The sequence below is a fragment of the Otolemur garnettii genome, unplaced genomic scaffold (genome assembly GCF_000181295.1).
Source record: "Otolemur garnettii isolate 467f Iridium unplaced genomic scaffold, OtoGar3 scaffold00171, whole genome shotgun sequence".
NCBI classification, from domain to species: domain Eukaryota; kingdom Metazoa; phylum Chordata; class Mammalia; order Primates; family Galagidae; genus Otolemur; species Otolemur garnettii.
Window position 1 is genome coordinate 546,421 of NW_003852566.1, and position 16,570 is coordinate 562,990.

General features: G+C 48.5%; 1 protein-coding gene and 2 non-coding genes across 4 annotated transcripts in view; all 3 read right to left on the bottom strand.

Moving 5' to 3' along the window:
• Positions 1-4,155: 4,155 nt before the first annotated feature.
• Positions 4,156-4,227, bottom strand: TRNAP-UGG. Its single transcript has one exon. It is a non-coding gene; the product is annotated as a tRNA-Pro (tRNA).
• A 4,248-nt stretch (positions 4,228-8,475) lies between these two features.
• TRNAT-UGU lies at positions 8,476-8,548 on the bottom strand. Its single transcript has one exon. It is a non-coding gene; the product is annotated as a tRNA-Thr (tRNA).
• A 3,119-nt stretch (positions 8,549-11,667) lies between these two features.
• Positions 11,668-16,570, bottom strand: part of TRIM7 (tripartite motif containing 7) — a 10,770-nt gene continuing 5,867 nt past the window's right edge. For both annotated transcript variants that reach the window (XM_003800177.3, XM_023519301.1), the window contains 4 exons: positions 15,780-15,802; positions 15,445-15,560; positions 15,018-15,053; positions 11,668-12,922 (listed from right to left, as the gene is read on the bottom strand). In XM_003800177.3, coding sequence (XP_003800225.1) covers positions 12,411-12,922; positions 15,018-15,053; positions 15,445-15,560; positions 15,780-15,802 — 687 coding nt within the window. In that variant the 3' untranslated portion in view covers positions 11,668-12,410. The remainder of the gene's footprint in view (positions 12,923-15,017; positions 15,054-15,444; positions 15,561-15,779; positions 15,803-16,570) is intronic.

Genomic DNA, 16,570 nt, shown 5'->3' on the forward strand with positions numbered 1-16,570 from the left:
CAGTAGTTCTTGCCTGTAATCCTAACACTGTAAGAGGCCAAGGCAGCAGGATCTCTTGAGCTCAGGGTTTCTTGAGACTAGTCCAAGCAAGAGTGAGACCCATCTCTACTAAAAATAGAAAAATTGGTGGCGCCGGTAGCACAGCGGGTAGGATGCCAGCCACATACACCAAGGCCAGAGGGTTCAAATCCAGCCTGGCCCAGCTAAAACAACAATGACAACTGCAACAGAAAAATAGCTCGTGTTGTAGTGGGCACCTGTAGTCCCAACTACTCAGGAGACAGAGGCAAGAGAATCGCCCAAGCCCAGGAGTTGGAGGTTGCTGTGAGCTGTGTGATACCACAGCACTCTACCGAGGGCAATAAAGTGAGACTCTGTCTCCACAAAAAAAAAAGGACCTATAGTAGTCAGATTCACTGAGACAGAAAGTAGAACAGTGGTTACTGGTTTGCCTGGGCCTGCGGGGAGAGAGGAAACAGTATGGAATGAGGAAAACATTATGGATAGTAGCCATAGGCACGTTAGGTAGTTAGATAGGAAAGCTCTCCTGGGGAAGGAGCTCAAGGGTGGACCCCCCAGGCTGCCATCTTGGTGTTGCCCACTTAATTTTGACCCAAGTGATTGCTCACACCTGGGGAGAAGGGAACCTACCAATCTACCCATCAGAATGTAGCATACCAACTGCAAAAGCATGTAGAGGACTTTCTAGCCCAACAAGGGTACAATAGAGTCCTGTAGGTGACCTACAACAGCCTGAAGACTAATTACGTGGCCCACACTCCCCATGTGACTCTGGTTCCGAGATGACCTCTGAATCACGAGGAAGGCCTGACTGGGCTGTGGTCCAGGCCTCTTTGTCTCTTTGCCTGCTTGCCCTGGCATTGAAAGCTTGTTCACTGTATATGGTGAATGTATCCTCTTTGTAGAGTTTTCTGCTCTCTAAACCTATCTTTCTCTTCTTTAATGAACTTTCACACTTGTCTTACTTTGGAGTGCCGGATCATTTTTCAAACAAGAGTACTCCAAGAACCCAGGACCCAGGAAGCTGCCTGAAACCCAACAGTTACCTAACAATATGAATATATTTAATACCACTGAAATATATACTTTATTTATTTATTTATTTATTTGAGACAGAGTCTCAAGCTGTCACCTTGGGTTGGGAGCTATGGTGTCATAGCTCACAGCAACCTCAAAACTGTTGGGTGCAAGTGATCCTCTTGCCTCAGATTTTCTATTTTTAGTAGAGATGGGGAGGTAGGGGGTGTCTTTCTTTTGCTCAGGCTGGTCTCGAACTCATGAGCTCAAGAAATCCACCCACCTCAGCCTCCTAGTATGCTAGGATTACAGGCATGAGCCACTGCGCCTGGCCTATCTATTGATTGATGGATTGATTGATTTGGAGACAAAAGTCTCATTCTATCACCCCGGGTAGAGTGCCATGGTGGTAAAGGGGTCTCTGAAAAACAAAAAATAGCCTCTGTCTGTTATTCAGAGGGAATTCGACAAAGCAGAGAGCAACCCTGAGGGAAGTAGTTTAAAATGACAAAACAAAGCATACGGCCAGAGAATATTAACCTAGGAATGAAATTATTCAAAGGCAGAGGAAACAACAGGGGAGAGGGGTGCCTGTGAAAGCACATGTCACATGTAGTGAGAATAAGATGGAATCACGGAGGCTAAGGCAGACATGACACAGCTGATCTGGTTGGTCCTGCCTGACCTTCAGCCCCTAGCTCCCATTAGACATAGGGTCTAGTTGGTCCAACTCAGTGGTTCTCAACCTTCCTAATGCCGTGATCTTTTAATACAGTTCCTCATGTTGTGGTGACCCCAACCATAAAATTTTCGTTGCTACTTCACAACTGTAATTTTGCTACTGTTATGAATCATAATGTAAATATCTGATATGAGGATGGTCTTAGGCAACCCCTGTGAAAGGGTCCTTCGACCTCCAAAAGTGTCTCCACCCACAGGTTGAGAACCGCTAAAAGCTCATGCCTGACTTTTACTATCTCCCATTCTTACTGTTTTGTAAATTTAGCTCCCACCTTAACAATATCTATCTTGAGTAGTTTAGGTGGATTGATTTAGTTTAGGAAATTAACTTCTGAAGTAGAATGTTGTAATAAGTCACTGAGTTATACTAAGAGATTAATGTGATTTTTGCTTTGAACTACGCAAATTAAGAAAGAATGCCACATTGGAAAAAGAGCTTTGGGTATATAAGAAGTAAAAATTTGGACCAGATCGGTGGCTCACATCTGTAATCCTATCACTCTGGGAGGCCAAGGCAGGTAGATTGCTTGAGATCAAGAGTTCAAGACCAGCCTGAGCAAGAGTGAGGCTCATCTCCAAAAAAAACAGACAGACATTGTGGCCAGTGCCTGTAGTCCCAAGTACATTAAGAAACGAAGTATCTGTGCTGAGATGCTGAAATAATTCCAGTTTATTCTACCTTTCCTACTTTCTATCTCCCAAAGTTAGGACCACAGTTATAGAAATCAGGTTGCTTTCCTCTTCTGGAATTTGAGCCAGACTTTTAAATGAGGTTGAGATTTCATGACACAGAATCTAAGTTTAAAAAACATGATTTAAATGTTAATCTACAGCAAAATCACAACTAAGGATGTGAACATGTTGGTAGAGGGAAAAATCAACAGGAAATCAAACTGGATATTTGTTCACCAAATATTGATGTTTATCTTAGAGTTGCAGGGGTTTGGGTGTTTCTTAGTTCTATACGGTTTCTTGGATTTTGCTATTTTTTACAAATAGATTTTTCTAATCAGGAAAAAAAAAATCCCTCGTACAATGTGCAAGCAAGCATATTATGACAAAAGTTCTTTCAACACCAGATACTTTCAGGTGGAATCTTGCTTAAAGGGAGGAAATCTTCCAGCAGCAGGGCCTCGCGAAGGCCGCGGTAGAAACTGTGGCCAGCATGGGCAGTAAGATGCACTGGAACGTATCGGTGCCACTTCCCACATGTGGATTAAAAAGAAAAAATTGAGAATGGATAATTAGGCCTCTCACCTCCTTTTTAATTTATAAAAACACACGTTCACACTTTTTGTTTTTGTTTTTCTATAAGGAATGAGTCCAGAAGTCTGGAAGGCGTACTCCAGTCTCCAAAGTGGGACGCTGGGGATGACTTAAGTGACCTCCCCAAATGAGAATTTAGGGTCTGCGCTTAGGGAATTCCCCACTGTGAGGGCTGGTGGAAGAAACCAAATTTGCAAACTCATATTTCTCAAGGATCCCGGGCACTCTGTCTTTACTGAAGTAATACGCAAAACGACACATTTCTAACCGGGTATTGTAGCTAAGAGGTTTAAGGCGGCAGCCTTTTTGGGGTCGTGCATCCGAATCCCACCTCTGCCAGTCTAGTGTGGTGTCTAGCTTTTTATGTCCCATGGGAGGCAGTTAGCCTACATCCCTGCTGTCCTGCGGGTCTGAGATTCCCTTTGAAACCGTGCGGCTGTCGAGTGGATTGTCTTTGTGTTGGGTGGGTACGTGCCAGTGAGATGTGTTCAAGTCTTCATGGGTGCGGTGCCCAGGGTAAAGCTGGGGTATGGGTAACTTTCTTTGCCCATACTGTCTTTCCGCCTCCGTAACCAGGTGGAAATACTAGTGGGATGTTCAAGATGAGTTCCCAGTACTGTGTAACAAGTTAAGTATTAAGCAAAAAGCATCATTTTATCTCTTCTGCTAGAAAAAAATGGTAAAAATTTAAAAACACTGTAAATGAAAGAAGAAGCTGTTCCCGTGTAGTTTCGAACCGGGGACCTTCATGCGTGTTAGGCCAATGTGATAACCACTACACTACAAAAACCTGCCAAAACTACCTTCGGTGAAATACTATTGACTGTTGCTGACGAATTCTGCATGCCTGTCGGATATATGGTGTTAACTGTAAGTGAAAATCTCATAATCTACACTGAAGGTGACACCCACGCGCAGCTCTGTGCCCAATCTCTCGCCCACAACCCTCAGTTCTGGGCTGGCTCTTTCGTTCTCTTGTCTGCGCTTCTTCCTGAAACCCAGCACTCGCATAAATCTCGGTGATGCTTCCCGCCCCACCCCCAACACAGGGTAGGATCAAAACCAACAATGTAACCAATTTAAGTGGACATGAAAAACATCAAAAAGAACGGGCTCGTCCGGGATTTGAACCCGGGACCTCTCGCACCCAAAGCGAGAATCATACCCCTAGACCAACGAGCCAGCTGAAAAGTTAGTCTTAGGATCAATTCATGATTCTCTTGTGTGAGGATTTCATCACCCCAAAAATGGATTTTATAGGCTTAAGGTATAGCCATTCATCTTTGCGTCCGCCATTATCCCTCAGGCACTCGTATCTCCGTGAAGTGTAAATGCTCCACATCCCTTGTCCCTCTGAGAACTGTGGGAGTTATGTAGAGCGCCTCCCCGCCAGGACCTCTGGAGAAGTAAGCAGGACTATCCTCCGGTCCTGAAGGCTGGGCGCCCCCTCCCAAGGGACCCCAAGTAAGGCGCAGACCAGGAACCCAGGGGCGGCGCGCAAAGGCTGGCCAACCCAGAGGGGACAGCTGACAGGCTGGGTCATGAGCCGCGAGAAGCAAAGTGAAAGAAACCAGGGGGCGGAGGCTCTTTTCTCTTTTTTTGTTTAAATATAAAAAGCAATACATACTCACTGGCAAAACGCTCGGAAAATGTAGGTAAGTGTAAGGCACAGATGACCAGTGATTGGGTACCCTACCCTCTCTAGGGTGACTGTTCACCGGGTTCGGTGCGCACCGGGCTCGCGGCCCCAGCCCAGAGACGCTTCTTGCCCAGGAACCCCAGGCCCGGGAGCGCCGGCGCTTCCCTCCTCCCTCGCCTGGGACCTGCTCTCGCCCATAAAGCTTTAACTGCACTGGGTTATTTAGCAGTAAAAAACAATAATTAGGATTCCCTGCTGTAAAATTCTCAATAATCCACTCAAAGCTGGGCCACGGGTTCATTTTTTGTGTCACCAGCACAAAAATTCCCTGCATTGTTATAAAAGAGCTTGGAGAAGACAAAGCTCCAGCTTCTCCTCCTCTCTGTCTTTTCCAAGCTGGGCTCCCCGAGTTGTGGCCTTGGTCTTTGGGTCATTTCGCGGTAAAAGTCTGTTGCGCAAAAGGGCAGTACACTCAAATGCTAAGGGATCCCCAAATACCTAAGGAGCCTAGAAAGCAAAGGAGGCAGACAAATCTAGTTTGTCAATAAAGGGTGATTTTCTTATTTAAGCACCAGTTTGTTGAAAAAGGTAATGAGTGATTTGTTTAGAGAGACTTACCACAGAAGCGCGAGCTTGGGCTGCTGCCAGACTGAAAGCGCAACCTCCCAGACCCGGGGCTTATGCGCGTAGCTCGGGGAAAAGTATACGTGCTCCAGAAGGCACATGTAGTGGGCTACAGGCATCACAGCCTGTGAGGTTTTCAGCAACATCGACCCCGGCTTTAAGAAGAAAGGCGACATTTACAGTGAATAAATAGGTGTTTCTACACGGAGAGTTATACCTCGGATAGCCATGCTGGACTCCGGTTACTTAGGCGGATTAGCATTTAAAATAAAGTTACAGGCCCGGCGCGGTGACTCACACCTACAATCCCAGCACTCTGGGAGGCCCAAGTGGAAGGATCGCTTGAGCTCAGGAGTTCTAGACCAGCCTGAGCTAGAATGAGACACCCGGCACCCCCACCCCCACCCCCCTCACCCACCTCTCCCCGTCTCTACTAAAAATAGAAAAACTCAGAGGCCCTGGTGGTGAGATCCTACAGTCCCAGCCAGTCCCGTGGCAGAGGCAGGAGGATCACTTGAGGGCACTACACCCAGGGCATGGAGCGAGACTCTGTCTCATAAATAAATAAATACTTATTTACACTTATACAACACCAAGACTAGACCCAAGCATTCTGGCTGCAGAACCTGTCTTGCTGCCACCTCCCTTGGAGAGGATTTCCAGCAAGTACTAAGGACTGCTGGTTTTATTTATTTCCTTAATCAGATTACTAGCTACAGAAAATTAGCATTTTACACATTCAGCCTAATACATCTGTGGCTTTTCCAGGTTTCCCACAAACACACCTTTATCAACCCTATGGATCAAACAAGCCAACTCATCCACTCACTACTTCTGGTGGCTGAGTTTTTGATGCATCTCAATCTACTCCTGCTAATGGACTTTGAGAAACATCTATACTACCACAGTCTTCAGCGCTGTAATGAATGTTCAAACATATGTATTTTTTGGTTATTTTTGTTTCTTTCTTTCTTGAGATAGGGCCTCATTCTAACCCAGGTTAGAGTGCAGTGGAGTCATCATAGCTTCTTGCAACCTCAAACTGTGATCGAGTGATCCTCCTGCCTCAGCTTCCTGAGTAGCTGAGACTACAGGCGCCACCACAGCCAGCTAATTTTTTCAATTTTTAGTAGACGGGATTGAGGGGAGGTAATCACTCTTGCTCAGGCTGAGTCTCACCCCCTGAGCTCAACCGATCCTCCTGCTTCAGCCCCTCAGAGTGCTGGGATTACCTGGGCCACCGCTCCTGGCCTGAGTATTTTTTTAAAGATTTTTTTCATGTTGTTGCACATATGAGAAATTTGTCGTTTTTATTGCTGAACACTATAAATTGTTTTAATGTACCTACTTTATACTCCTGTAAATGAACACCTGGGTTTCCAGTTTTTATTCATTATGGATATTGCTATAAACATCTAAAAATCATAAAAAAGTAACTCTTGTCCCCACACATCCCACTGACTCACTCAGTGTGCATCCCAGCCTACATAGCTCTTCCTCCCTTCAAGCCTCTCACCCACACCTCCAAAGCCAGTTGGACAGGGACACCTCACCCACACCCAGCCTGATTCCGCCAGGTGACCTGTGAGCCTACTGGGGCACCCTTTCTTGGGTACCTCTATAGTGTCCAACCTCTGACTTCTCCTGATTGCAAAGCCTGAGTCATTCACCAGTTTATACAAGTATTGTTAGGGAACAACTGCCGACTCCTCCCCACGCACGCACATCAAGAATCCAGGTTTTAGTTGGGAAGATGGCTATATTTAACTCTCAGAGTATTTCTCCCTTGGTCCCAGCTATCCAACTTCTACAGTAAGGGGACATTTCCCAGGATGGCAGAGGGAACCAGTCCCAGAAACCTAGGACGTACAAGTGCCCTCAAGTGCCTGTGGGCTCCTAGCCCATCAGGAGAGAGTTCATACCAGTCTTGACCCAGAGTCTCATCTTTGGGGACAAGAGTGGGCATGGATAAGAAAGAGAAGCGTATAGTTCCTGGCACAGGCCTCAGACACCTGATCCGTGCTGGAAGCCCCGTACTCATTCTATTCACTGCACCTGCTGCCACTACCCAGGTACATGAAAGCGGTTTTCTCTCCCCGGTCACCGGGATTCTGGCTTCGAACCCTGAACCACCCTGGAGCCTGTAGTCAGCCCAGGCCGATGAGAGGCGGCAACTTGCTCAGGGCTGTCCGAGGTCCCCTTCAGCCGGAGAGAGGGCTCCTGCGGTCCCCTGGTGTGTGGCGGCTCCTGGCGTCGCCTCTGTCTCCGCCAAGGCCTCTGGGGAGCTCAGTGCAGCGAAGGCCTCGGCAGCGGGAGGGCGTCCCCAGATTCCCGCAGGCCTGCCTCTATATGCCCACTGGGCAGCGCGGACTGGTCACCGAGGACTTAGGCTCATTTTGTACGCTTCACACCGGTTAACAGCATAAATCAAAGCCAGAAGTCAGCATACATTAGTGGTCTGATTCTGTTTTAAAAGAAGCTAACATTTTAAAAAGACTAAACGCGAATATTACAGTTACAGCCTATAGGCCTGAACTTCCACAGTTAAGAATGTGAAAGTTTGTACTTTTCTATATGCAGAGGATGCCAAAAAATGTGTGCACATTTTAAGAAAAAAACTGTATTAAAATTGTAATAATACAAGTCAAGTCGAGCATCCCCTGTGACTTGAGTATTACAAATTTGTTATCGTTTTTTCCTTTATTAAAATGTGTATATATTTTTTTCCTTCTGTATAATTCCACAGAGAAGAGAAACAAACAAATGCTTGCGACTCTGGGTTGGTAGGGACCTAGAGACCGAGGACGCTTAACGCCTGCGAGCGGCGGGAAACACCTGGTGGGGAAGGGCGCGGTGGTATCGTCTGCATCCCAGAAAGAGGAAAAGCAGAAAATCAGGGCGTGCAGGGCCCGGGTGGGACAAGAGAGGAATGTACAGATCCGCCCTGAACTCGCCAAAAGTGCAGGCAGAAGGCGCGCAGGACCCGAGTTGCTGGGATGGAAAGGAAAGGCCGCCGCGAGTGTAAGGAAGGAGCCGACGGCACGGGAGGTAACTCAACCAGGGTCTAGCCTCCCACTGAGGCGGAAATTAAACTTGGCCAGTACATTTTAAGGTTTTCCACCTTTCAAGAAGGGGTTAAAAAATTGAAGGTGGAAGAAAACGAGAGCAGGCCCCAGCGAGATTTGAACTCGCGACCCCTGGTTTACAAGACCAGTGCTCTAACCCCTGAGCTATGGAGCCAACCGCGAAAAAGCTTTCTGCGCACGAGCAGTTGACGCCGCTAACCGCCGCGCAGCCGCAGATCGCTGTTTCAAGTAAGTGAACCGCCAAAGTGGCGGGAGTAACGTTTCTCTGCATAGCCACTGCCGCCCGCCCACGCGCGGGTGTACAGGTAGACGGAACGCTGGCGGTGAACTCTGGGAGAGCCCTGCGGAGACAAGGCCGGCTCCGGGTGCGCAAGTGGGCAGAGAATGTCCGGGAGCGGCTGGGCCTCCGATGGGTGGAGCTGTGCGGAGGGTACTGTCCTGGGGACACTGGCTGTGGGAAGGCGGAGCAGGGTTGCGGAGCGCGGCGCGGATAGGGACCCAGAGGTTGGAGCTATAGAAAGGAGTAGGGGAAGAGTGTCGAGGGGCCTGTCCTGCGGGGAATCCAGGTCTGGGGTGGGCAGGGTGGGTGAGGGAGCAGTGGGGCATAAGGAGGTAGGGGGAGAACTCAGAAGGTTGAGATGTTTGGAGGTGCTGGACTTTTAAGAAAAACTGGGTCTAGGGCGGCGGGTACCTGAGAGGCACAGAGGAGCTAACTCAGCCAGGGTATAGCGTCCGGGTAAGGCTGTAACCCTTGCCTAGCCTTTGGACGAATTAGGGAAAGACAGCTCTTAGAGCTTGCCTTGACTCGAGGAGGTCTGTCAGGACCCATAAAAAGCCTATGGCGTGGAGGACAGGGAAAGAGGAAGAGGGCCCAGGGGACAGGAGTGGTGGACCTTGGCCTGATGGCTCCGCCGTGCTTTGGTCCCTGCGAGGTGAGGTGACATAGGTCGTTGGGTGGCCAGGCCAGAGGCAGGCCCCTGGCAGCCCTCTGGTCTTTATGCTGAGGGGCCCAGTGAAGGTCTGGTGGCAGGGGCCTGGATTCTTATGGCTCTGCACCTGACAGGGCTCTGGGACTCATGGGTGAGGTAAGAAGGGACCAAAGCAAGCTAGTCATTGTTCTCACAGACCCAGTGATCTCAGAGAGTTTATGATGTCCAAAGGATGGGAAAGGAAAATGTACACAACCATACTCTTACACCACCATTGTGACCTCCAAGTCACTGCACTGCCCCCTCATGACCAAGACCATCTCTTCCCCTCCACATGCAATTGTTATAGTAATTGTTATTACCTTCAGATATATCTATATCTATATCTATATATGTCCACATTGTATATATTCTGTAAATGTACATTCTTTGTTGGACACAATTACATTTGGAAAAGCAAAAAATAAAAATATACGTTCAGCCACCCTCACAGTCCCCAGGCCTGGCCCTCTACCAGACAGCCCACCTTCTGAGACCTGTAATGTATGTTGCAGTATTCAGCACAAATGTTGTATAGTACAAAGGGAATTGTGATACTCAGTCAAAAAGCCATACAAACCAGATAACATTTGGGCTTGATGATAACATAAGGCGATTTAATCAGTGATCGAATTTTAGAAATGGGTTTTCCTTGTGGAAATCAATGGAATTCAAATACATGGATTGGCTACAACATTTTAAAGCTACTTTTCATGTATAAGCAGGACATAGGACTCATGCTCTGGAAAGCTGCTGTAGCCTGGACACTTTAATGGTCCTATTCCCAGGTTGCAAGACACAGGGTTCTGCTTAACTGGTGCTCTGTCACCTAGATCTGCCTGTTTGTTTAGTTGGTTAGTTTGTTTTGTTTTGTTTGTTGAGGCAGAGTCTCACTCTGTAGCCCTGGATAGAATGTCATGATATCATAGCTCACAGCAACCTCAAACTCTTGGACTCAAATGATCCTCTTGCCTCATCCTCCAGAGTTGCTGGGACTACAGGCACCCACAAACAACACCCAACTAGTTTTCTATTTTTAGTAGAGACAGGTCTGCTCTTGCTCAGGCTGGTCTCAAACTCCTGAAACCTGCCTCAGCCACCCAGAGTGCTGAGATTAGAGGTATGAGCAACTGCACCTGGGCTGGATCTGCCTTTGGCATAGTGTAGTGCCTGACCTTAAGGGCCTTCTGTGCAAAGTGAGTTGGAAGGCTGGGCATGGTGGCTCACGCCTGTAATCCCACTACTCTGGGAAACCAAGGCAAACAGATCACCTGAGCTCACAAGTTTGAGACCAGCCTAAGCTAGAGGAAAATCCTCATCTCTGAAAATAGACAGGCGCTGTGGCAGGCGCCTGTGGTCCCAGCTACTTAGGAGGCTGAGGCAAGAGAATTGTTTGAGCCCAAGAGTGTGAGCTATGATGCCATGGCATTCTGCTGGAGGCGACAAAGCAAGACTGAAAAAAAAAGAAAGAAAGAAAGAAAGAGAGAGAGAGAAAGAAAGAGAAAAAAGTGAGTTTGAAGCATCTCAGGGATGTTCCATGATACCACAGGTAGGACTCTTCAACTGTCATGGTCCCTGCATGCCAACATATGTATGCAGGGGCTTGCATGACAGAATTAGGTCTGACATGGGCATTCATCTAGCCTGGTAGTGAGGTTGTGGGGAAGCAAACCTGTGGCCCTCACCTAAATATGGTGTGGTTGATAATGAACAACTATGCAAATGGCTGCAAATCAATAATAGGGTATGACCAAACTGACCTAGGTCTGTTTGCAATACTCAAACCTAATACATGTGTTAATAAACACCCTCTCCAAAACCCACCCCTCCCTGCCCTGTACCTCACCCACCCTGAGAAATCTGAGCTATACATACACACACACACACACACACACACACACTCACACATGATCTGCCCACACATAAACACTGTGCTTGCTCACTCTGGTGGGAACTTTGCTCATGCATGTGTTCCTGCACTCAGTCCCAGGAGTCAAGAATGAACCAAGAAACTCTCACAGTGTTTTTTCCATCTCCCCATCCCCTTCTCGAGGAGCACTGGGCAGGGAACAGCCCAATGCCACCCTTCTGGAAGCTCAGCTGTGCAGAAGCTGGGGCACAATTAGCCAAGGGGGAGGAGGCAGCCACCCTCCAGGACACAGGCTGAACCAGCCTCGGCACGAGGCTGCTCCACTATTGGCATACATTTGGCAAGTTTCAGAGGGGGCCTGTCAGAGGAGTGTGTTTGTGCTCTGTGCATTTCTTTGCTGGTGCTGGTTGCATCTGTAAGATTATAAATACCAACTTTGGTTTTGAAGTTCCCTTTAATCTTAAGGGCAGCTGTGTACTTTGGCACTGGGAAAGGGGGGCTAGTATCTGTGAGAACATGTGTCACTGGGGTCAGGTTGCACACGGCATTCTGTGTCAATAGGCTATGGGATGTTGGGGACTGGTAAGGCCACTGTATTGCTGTCCTGAGCTTCTCCCTTTCATATGGGCAGGACTCCTTCCAGTTCTGGCCCAGACTCTTCCAAGCTAGGAGCATGGTGCTCCTCCCTGATAGACAACTCTGTCAGCTCAGCTGGATCCAGAGGTCCCATGACCTCATAAAGTAGAGCTGGCAGCTATTAAGAAGGCAAAACAGAAGTGACACTGAGCCTGGCTGGCCATGCCCAAACCTGTCCCCTTGGAACTGAGGCCAGCACAGGACCAGTTTGACATTCATTGTTCCATGGAACCAGAGACCTCCTGAGTCAGGGTAGCAAGGCTCTCTGATAAGAAGCCTCCCTGTCAAGAGCTGAGGTCCTGTCCTCAGCCACCTCCACTTCCTCAGTGCTCTGGCCAAATCCATCTGTCCACAGGGATGGGACAGGCCCAACAATCCAATGCCTTCTTTCCCCTGCTCTATTGACCACAGTTATTCACTCTCATGCCTCTGGGGTTGTGTCTGTAGCAACCACTCTTGAGCAGTCTAGGGTAGGAGAGTGGAAGATAGACCCATTCCTTCCCAGGCAGACAGGAGAGGAGGCTCTTTCCACATAGTGCTCCTCAAGGCCAGATTCGCAAGTAGGTGCCAGTGGAACAGACAGAGAAAAGTGGGAACACGCGCTCCTGGAAGTTGACACGGAAGGTATAGAGGTGGCGCATATCCTCCACAGCATAGAAGGACACGGCTCCCACCTCCAAGTCCAGGGCCACCCGCACACGTGACAGGTGTCCACAGCTGAGGGGTGTTCTCTCGGGACTGGTCACAGCCCAGTACTGGCCACCATTGAGCTGCAGTGCCCAGACACCCTCCTCAGGTGTGAAGGGCGTGAGGCCCTTGCGGCGCACACTCTCACGGGCCACACCGAAGGCCCAGCCATCCTTGGAGCCCACTTCCACCTCCCAGTGATGCCGGCCCGAAGAGAATCCACAGGACGCCAAGACTCGGGTGTTGGTATCAAAGCGGTGCGGGTGACTGGACAGGTCCTGGGCCCGCAGGCCGAGGCGCACACTTTTAAGATCCAGAGAAAGAATGAGGCGTGGGTTGGCTGTGTCTGGGTCCAAGGTGAGTTCCACTGCAGTCAGAGACAGAGGGACAGGTGTTCCCATGCAGATCCCTGGCACAGCCTCTCCCTGCATGGCAAACATCCTCCCCTTCCTTCTAGAATCCCTCTGGCATTGTACAATGCACAATCCATCCACACTCTTCCTCCCAGATACTTTTTTTTTACTCAATAAGCACCTAACTGAAATCAAACAAATGCAGTGTGGGGGCCTGATTTTGATCCTAATTCAAACAGGTCAACAAATCCAATTGAATAAACAATTGAGGAAATTCAAATGCTAGATATTGAAAAAAATCATTAATTTTCTAGGTGTGATTATATCTTTGTGATTACATTTTTGGGGGGGGGACAGAGTCTCAAGCTGTCACCCTGGGAAGAGTGCTGTGGCATCATAGCTCACAGCAACCTCAAACTCAGGCTCAAGCAATCCTCTTGCCTCAGTTTTCCTATTTTTAGTAGAGATGGGGGGGTCTCACTTTTGCTCAGGCTGGTCTTGAACTCAGAGCGCAAGCAATCCATCCGCCTCAGCCTGCCAGAGTGCTAAGATTACAGGTGTGAGCCACCACGCCCAGTGTGATTACATTTTTAAAACGTCTATCTCTTTAGATTTAACAGAACAAGATATTAATGGAAAAGATATGTTGTCCATGATTTGTTTTAAAATGACTCAGTGGGAAGAAGTGGGTAGCCACATGTATGAAAAATATTGGCCACAAATTGGTTGTTGCTAAAGCTATGATGGGTACAAAACATTCATTGTAATCTTCTCACTATGTTGCCTCAGTAGAGTTCTTGGAATCACAGCTTACAGCAACCTCAAACTCTTGGGCTTAAGTGATTCTCTTGCCTCAGCTTCCGGAGTAGCTGGGACTATCGGCGTCCGCCACAATGCTCAGCTATTTTTGTCGTTATTGTTATTGTTGTCGTTGTTTAGCAGGCCCAGGCCAGGCCAGGCTCAAACCCACCAGCCTTGGTGCATGTGGCTGGCACCCTAACCACTGACCTACGGGTGCTGAGCCATCTTCTGGATATTTCTGAGTTAATTTGAAAATCCTAGTAATAAAAATTTAAAATATGTGGACTTATTGTGAGTGTCACTGTGTCCCAGGCACTGTTGTAGACCCCCATATAATACCACACAGAACAAGACAGGGAAGTACCCTGCCCACTTGTAGCTTCCTTCTAGCAGGGGAGAGAGGCAATAAGAGGGGCCAGAAGAGGAGGCTATAATTTCTAGAGTGGCCAATGAGGGCTCTCACTGAAAAGGATCACTTGAGCAAAGATATATAAGGTGAGGAGGCCAGCCATAGGGCTGTCAGCTGTCAGGGGGGAGCATGTTTCAGGCCCAGGAGCAGCCAATGCAGTGCAAAGGCCCTGAGGTGGGCGTGTTCTTGGTATATTTTTGGAGCAGCAAGGAGGGCATACAGCTGCATGGAGTGGGCCCAGGCTGGGGGGTAGTGTGCAGTGAGGCCATATCCCTAGGGACCTTGAAGGCCACTGTGAGGACTCTGGCCTTTATTGAATGAGAAGGGCCACTACAGGGCTCTGAGCAGACAAGGGGCATGGTCTCACTTAGTTGGTTTAGATACTACGTGGGTAACCTCTGATCTGGCTTAGTCTTTGGCATCAGGAATTTTGCCTTTTGCTCCTGTCCCCTCTCTTTCACTTCCTTTGGTGTTGGATCCACACCATCCAAAGGACTGCAGGGGTCAGAAACATCTTCCGTCCCGTCTTTAGCCACCACCACCCCTCTTTGCTTCCTTGGTCTCATGCATATAGCCCACATCCCCAGGAGAGGCCTCCATGTGTCCTGTAGCAGGACAGGGAAAAGGTTCATCCAGGTGACTGACAAGCTTTCCCCAACCCGAGTATCCTGAGGTGCAGGGCACTCTTACTCCTGACTGACCTATAGCTTATGGGCCACCTCAGGGAGTCAGAGATGCCCAGGCCAGGGCCAGATAAATGGGGGCAGACTGGCAGGGTTGTCAAGATGGGCAGACAGAAGGAACTAACAGTGTACAAAACCCTGGGATGGCCACTGGCAGGAGTGGGTTCCTTGTGCAGCCAAATGCTCAATACTCACTGTTATAACCACCATCCCTACCTTTCTCCTCTTTCTCCAGCTCTCCCTGAAGATCCTCTGAGAAGAAACAAAACAGAGTGTGTGTGAACTAGACCTAGATTGTCTAGCAAGGACACCAGCCCTTCCAACACCTATAACCCAGTGGTCTCACTCACTCCCAGATACTCCAGAGGCCCTGGGGTGATGTCCCAGAACTGAGGTCCCCACTTCAGCCTTCTTTTGCCCCCAATACTCCTCTGCCCAGTCTGACCCAGAGGGGAGCTGCATGCCCTGGGGGACTGACTAGATTTGCCACCAACTTCTCCCCACCCAGACTGGGCTTAGCACTCTCAGATCTTTCCGCTTTTCTCACACAGCTTCTGGAAAGGCATACTGGGGACCCTTGGGAACCAGAATCTGACCACTGCCACCCAAATTGCACGGCCCAGCTTAGAGCCTAAGTCCCTACCTTTGAACTTCTTCAACAGCCCTTTTAAAACAAAAGTCTTAAGGGAAACATTCCAGACTTTACTCTTCATCTCAGAAGACACTGTGGTTGGCTTGGGACCAGGCACATTGCTGCACCTGCAGGACAGAACTCTGACAGTTAAGATAATGAGGTCCTCTTGGTAGAAAGAGGTAGAAAGGGGAGAGCCAAACCTCATGTGGGATAAGCTGTGGCCCGGCAGGAGGACATTTGCCCCAGAAGTTCCCCCCTTGCTCACGGAAGCAGGAGGGAGGATTAGAAGGTGAAAAGTTAGGTGGGGAATGAAGAGAGAGCCAGAAACTGTTAGGTTCACTCACCTGCTTAGTGAGCTTTTGAATTCCTGAAAGAAAAGATGGAAGACAACCAAATCAACATCAGGTAACTTCCATTCACCTTTGAGGAAATAACCCTAACCTTGCCTGTAAGAGAATAAGCAACAGCAGGTGTGCCAAGCTTCACTCATAGGGCTGGCCTCAGGGCCAGCAGCTTTCAACAGTGTCTGGCTGCAGGGTGTATCGCCCATGGGAGGGACTCCTTACCACAGCTCTGCAAATGCTTTATTTGTTATAGAATCACCACTGGAACCATTCTTAAGACCAGTCACAGCCCTTGGGCACTGACTGGTCTCTCAGACCAGTGTCTTTTAAATGATTATTCTTGACCCATTGTGGTTTGTGAAGTTTAAGTGGATTGTGACTATTTGTTAAATGATATAGAATAGAATAGAAAACACTAAAATACATCACATATAGAAAAGGTACAGTTTTCTGATTTTTGTCTGGAGCATTCATATCTGGAATATGATATAATCTACATAACTGTGGTTCACAGTCAAGGTTTTTTCACATTCCTCCGGACTTCCGACCCCAGGAGAATCAGGGTTCCTCCCTTTGGGGCCCTCCAATTCCAGATCTTGTGATTTTACTAAACTTGGGTGACCAGACATCCCGATTTTGGCACGACAGTACCGCTTTTCAACAATTTGTCCCGCGTCCCCGGGCGTTTTAAAAAGTCTCGATTTTTTGGAAAGAATGCACGAACAGGCTGGAGAACAAGAAGGGAATATAGGCTCGGCGCCTGTGGCTCAAGCGGCTAAGGCGCCAGCCAC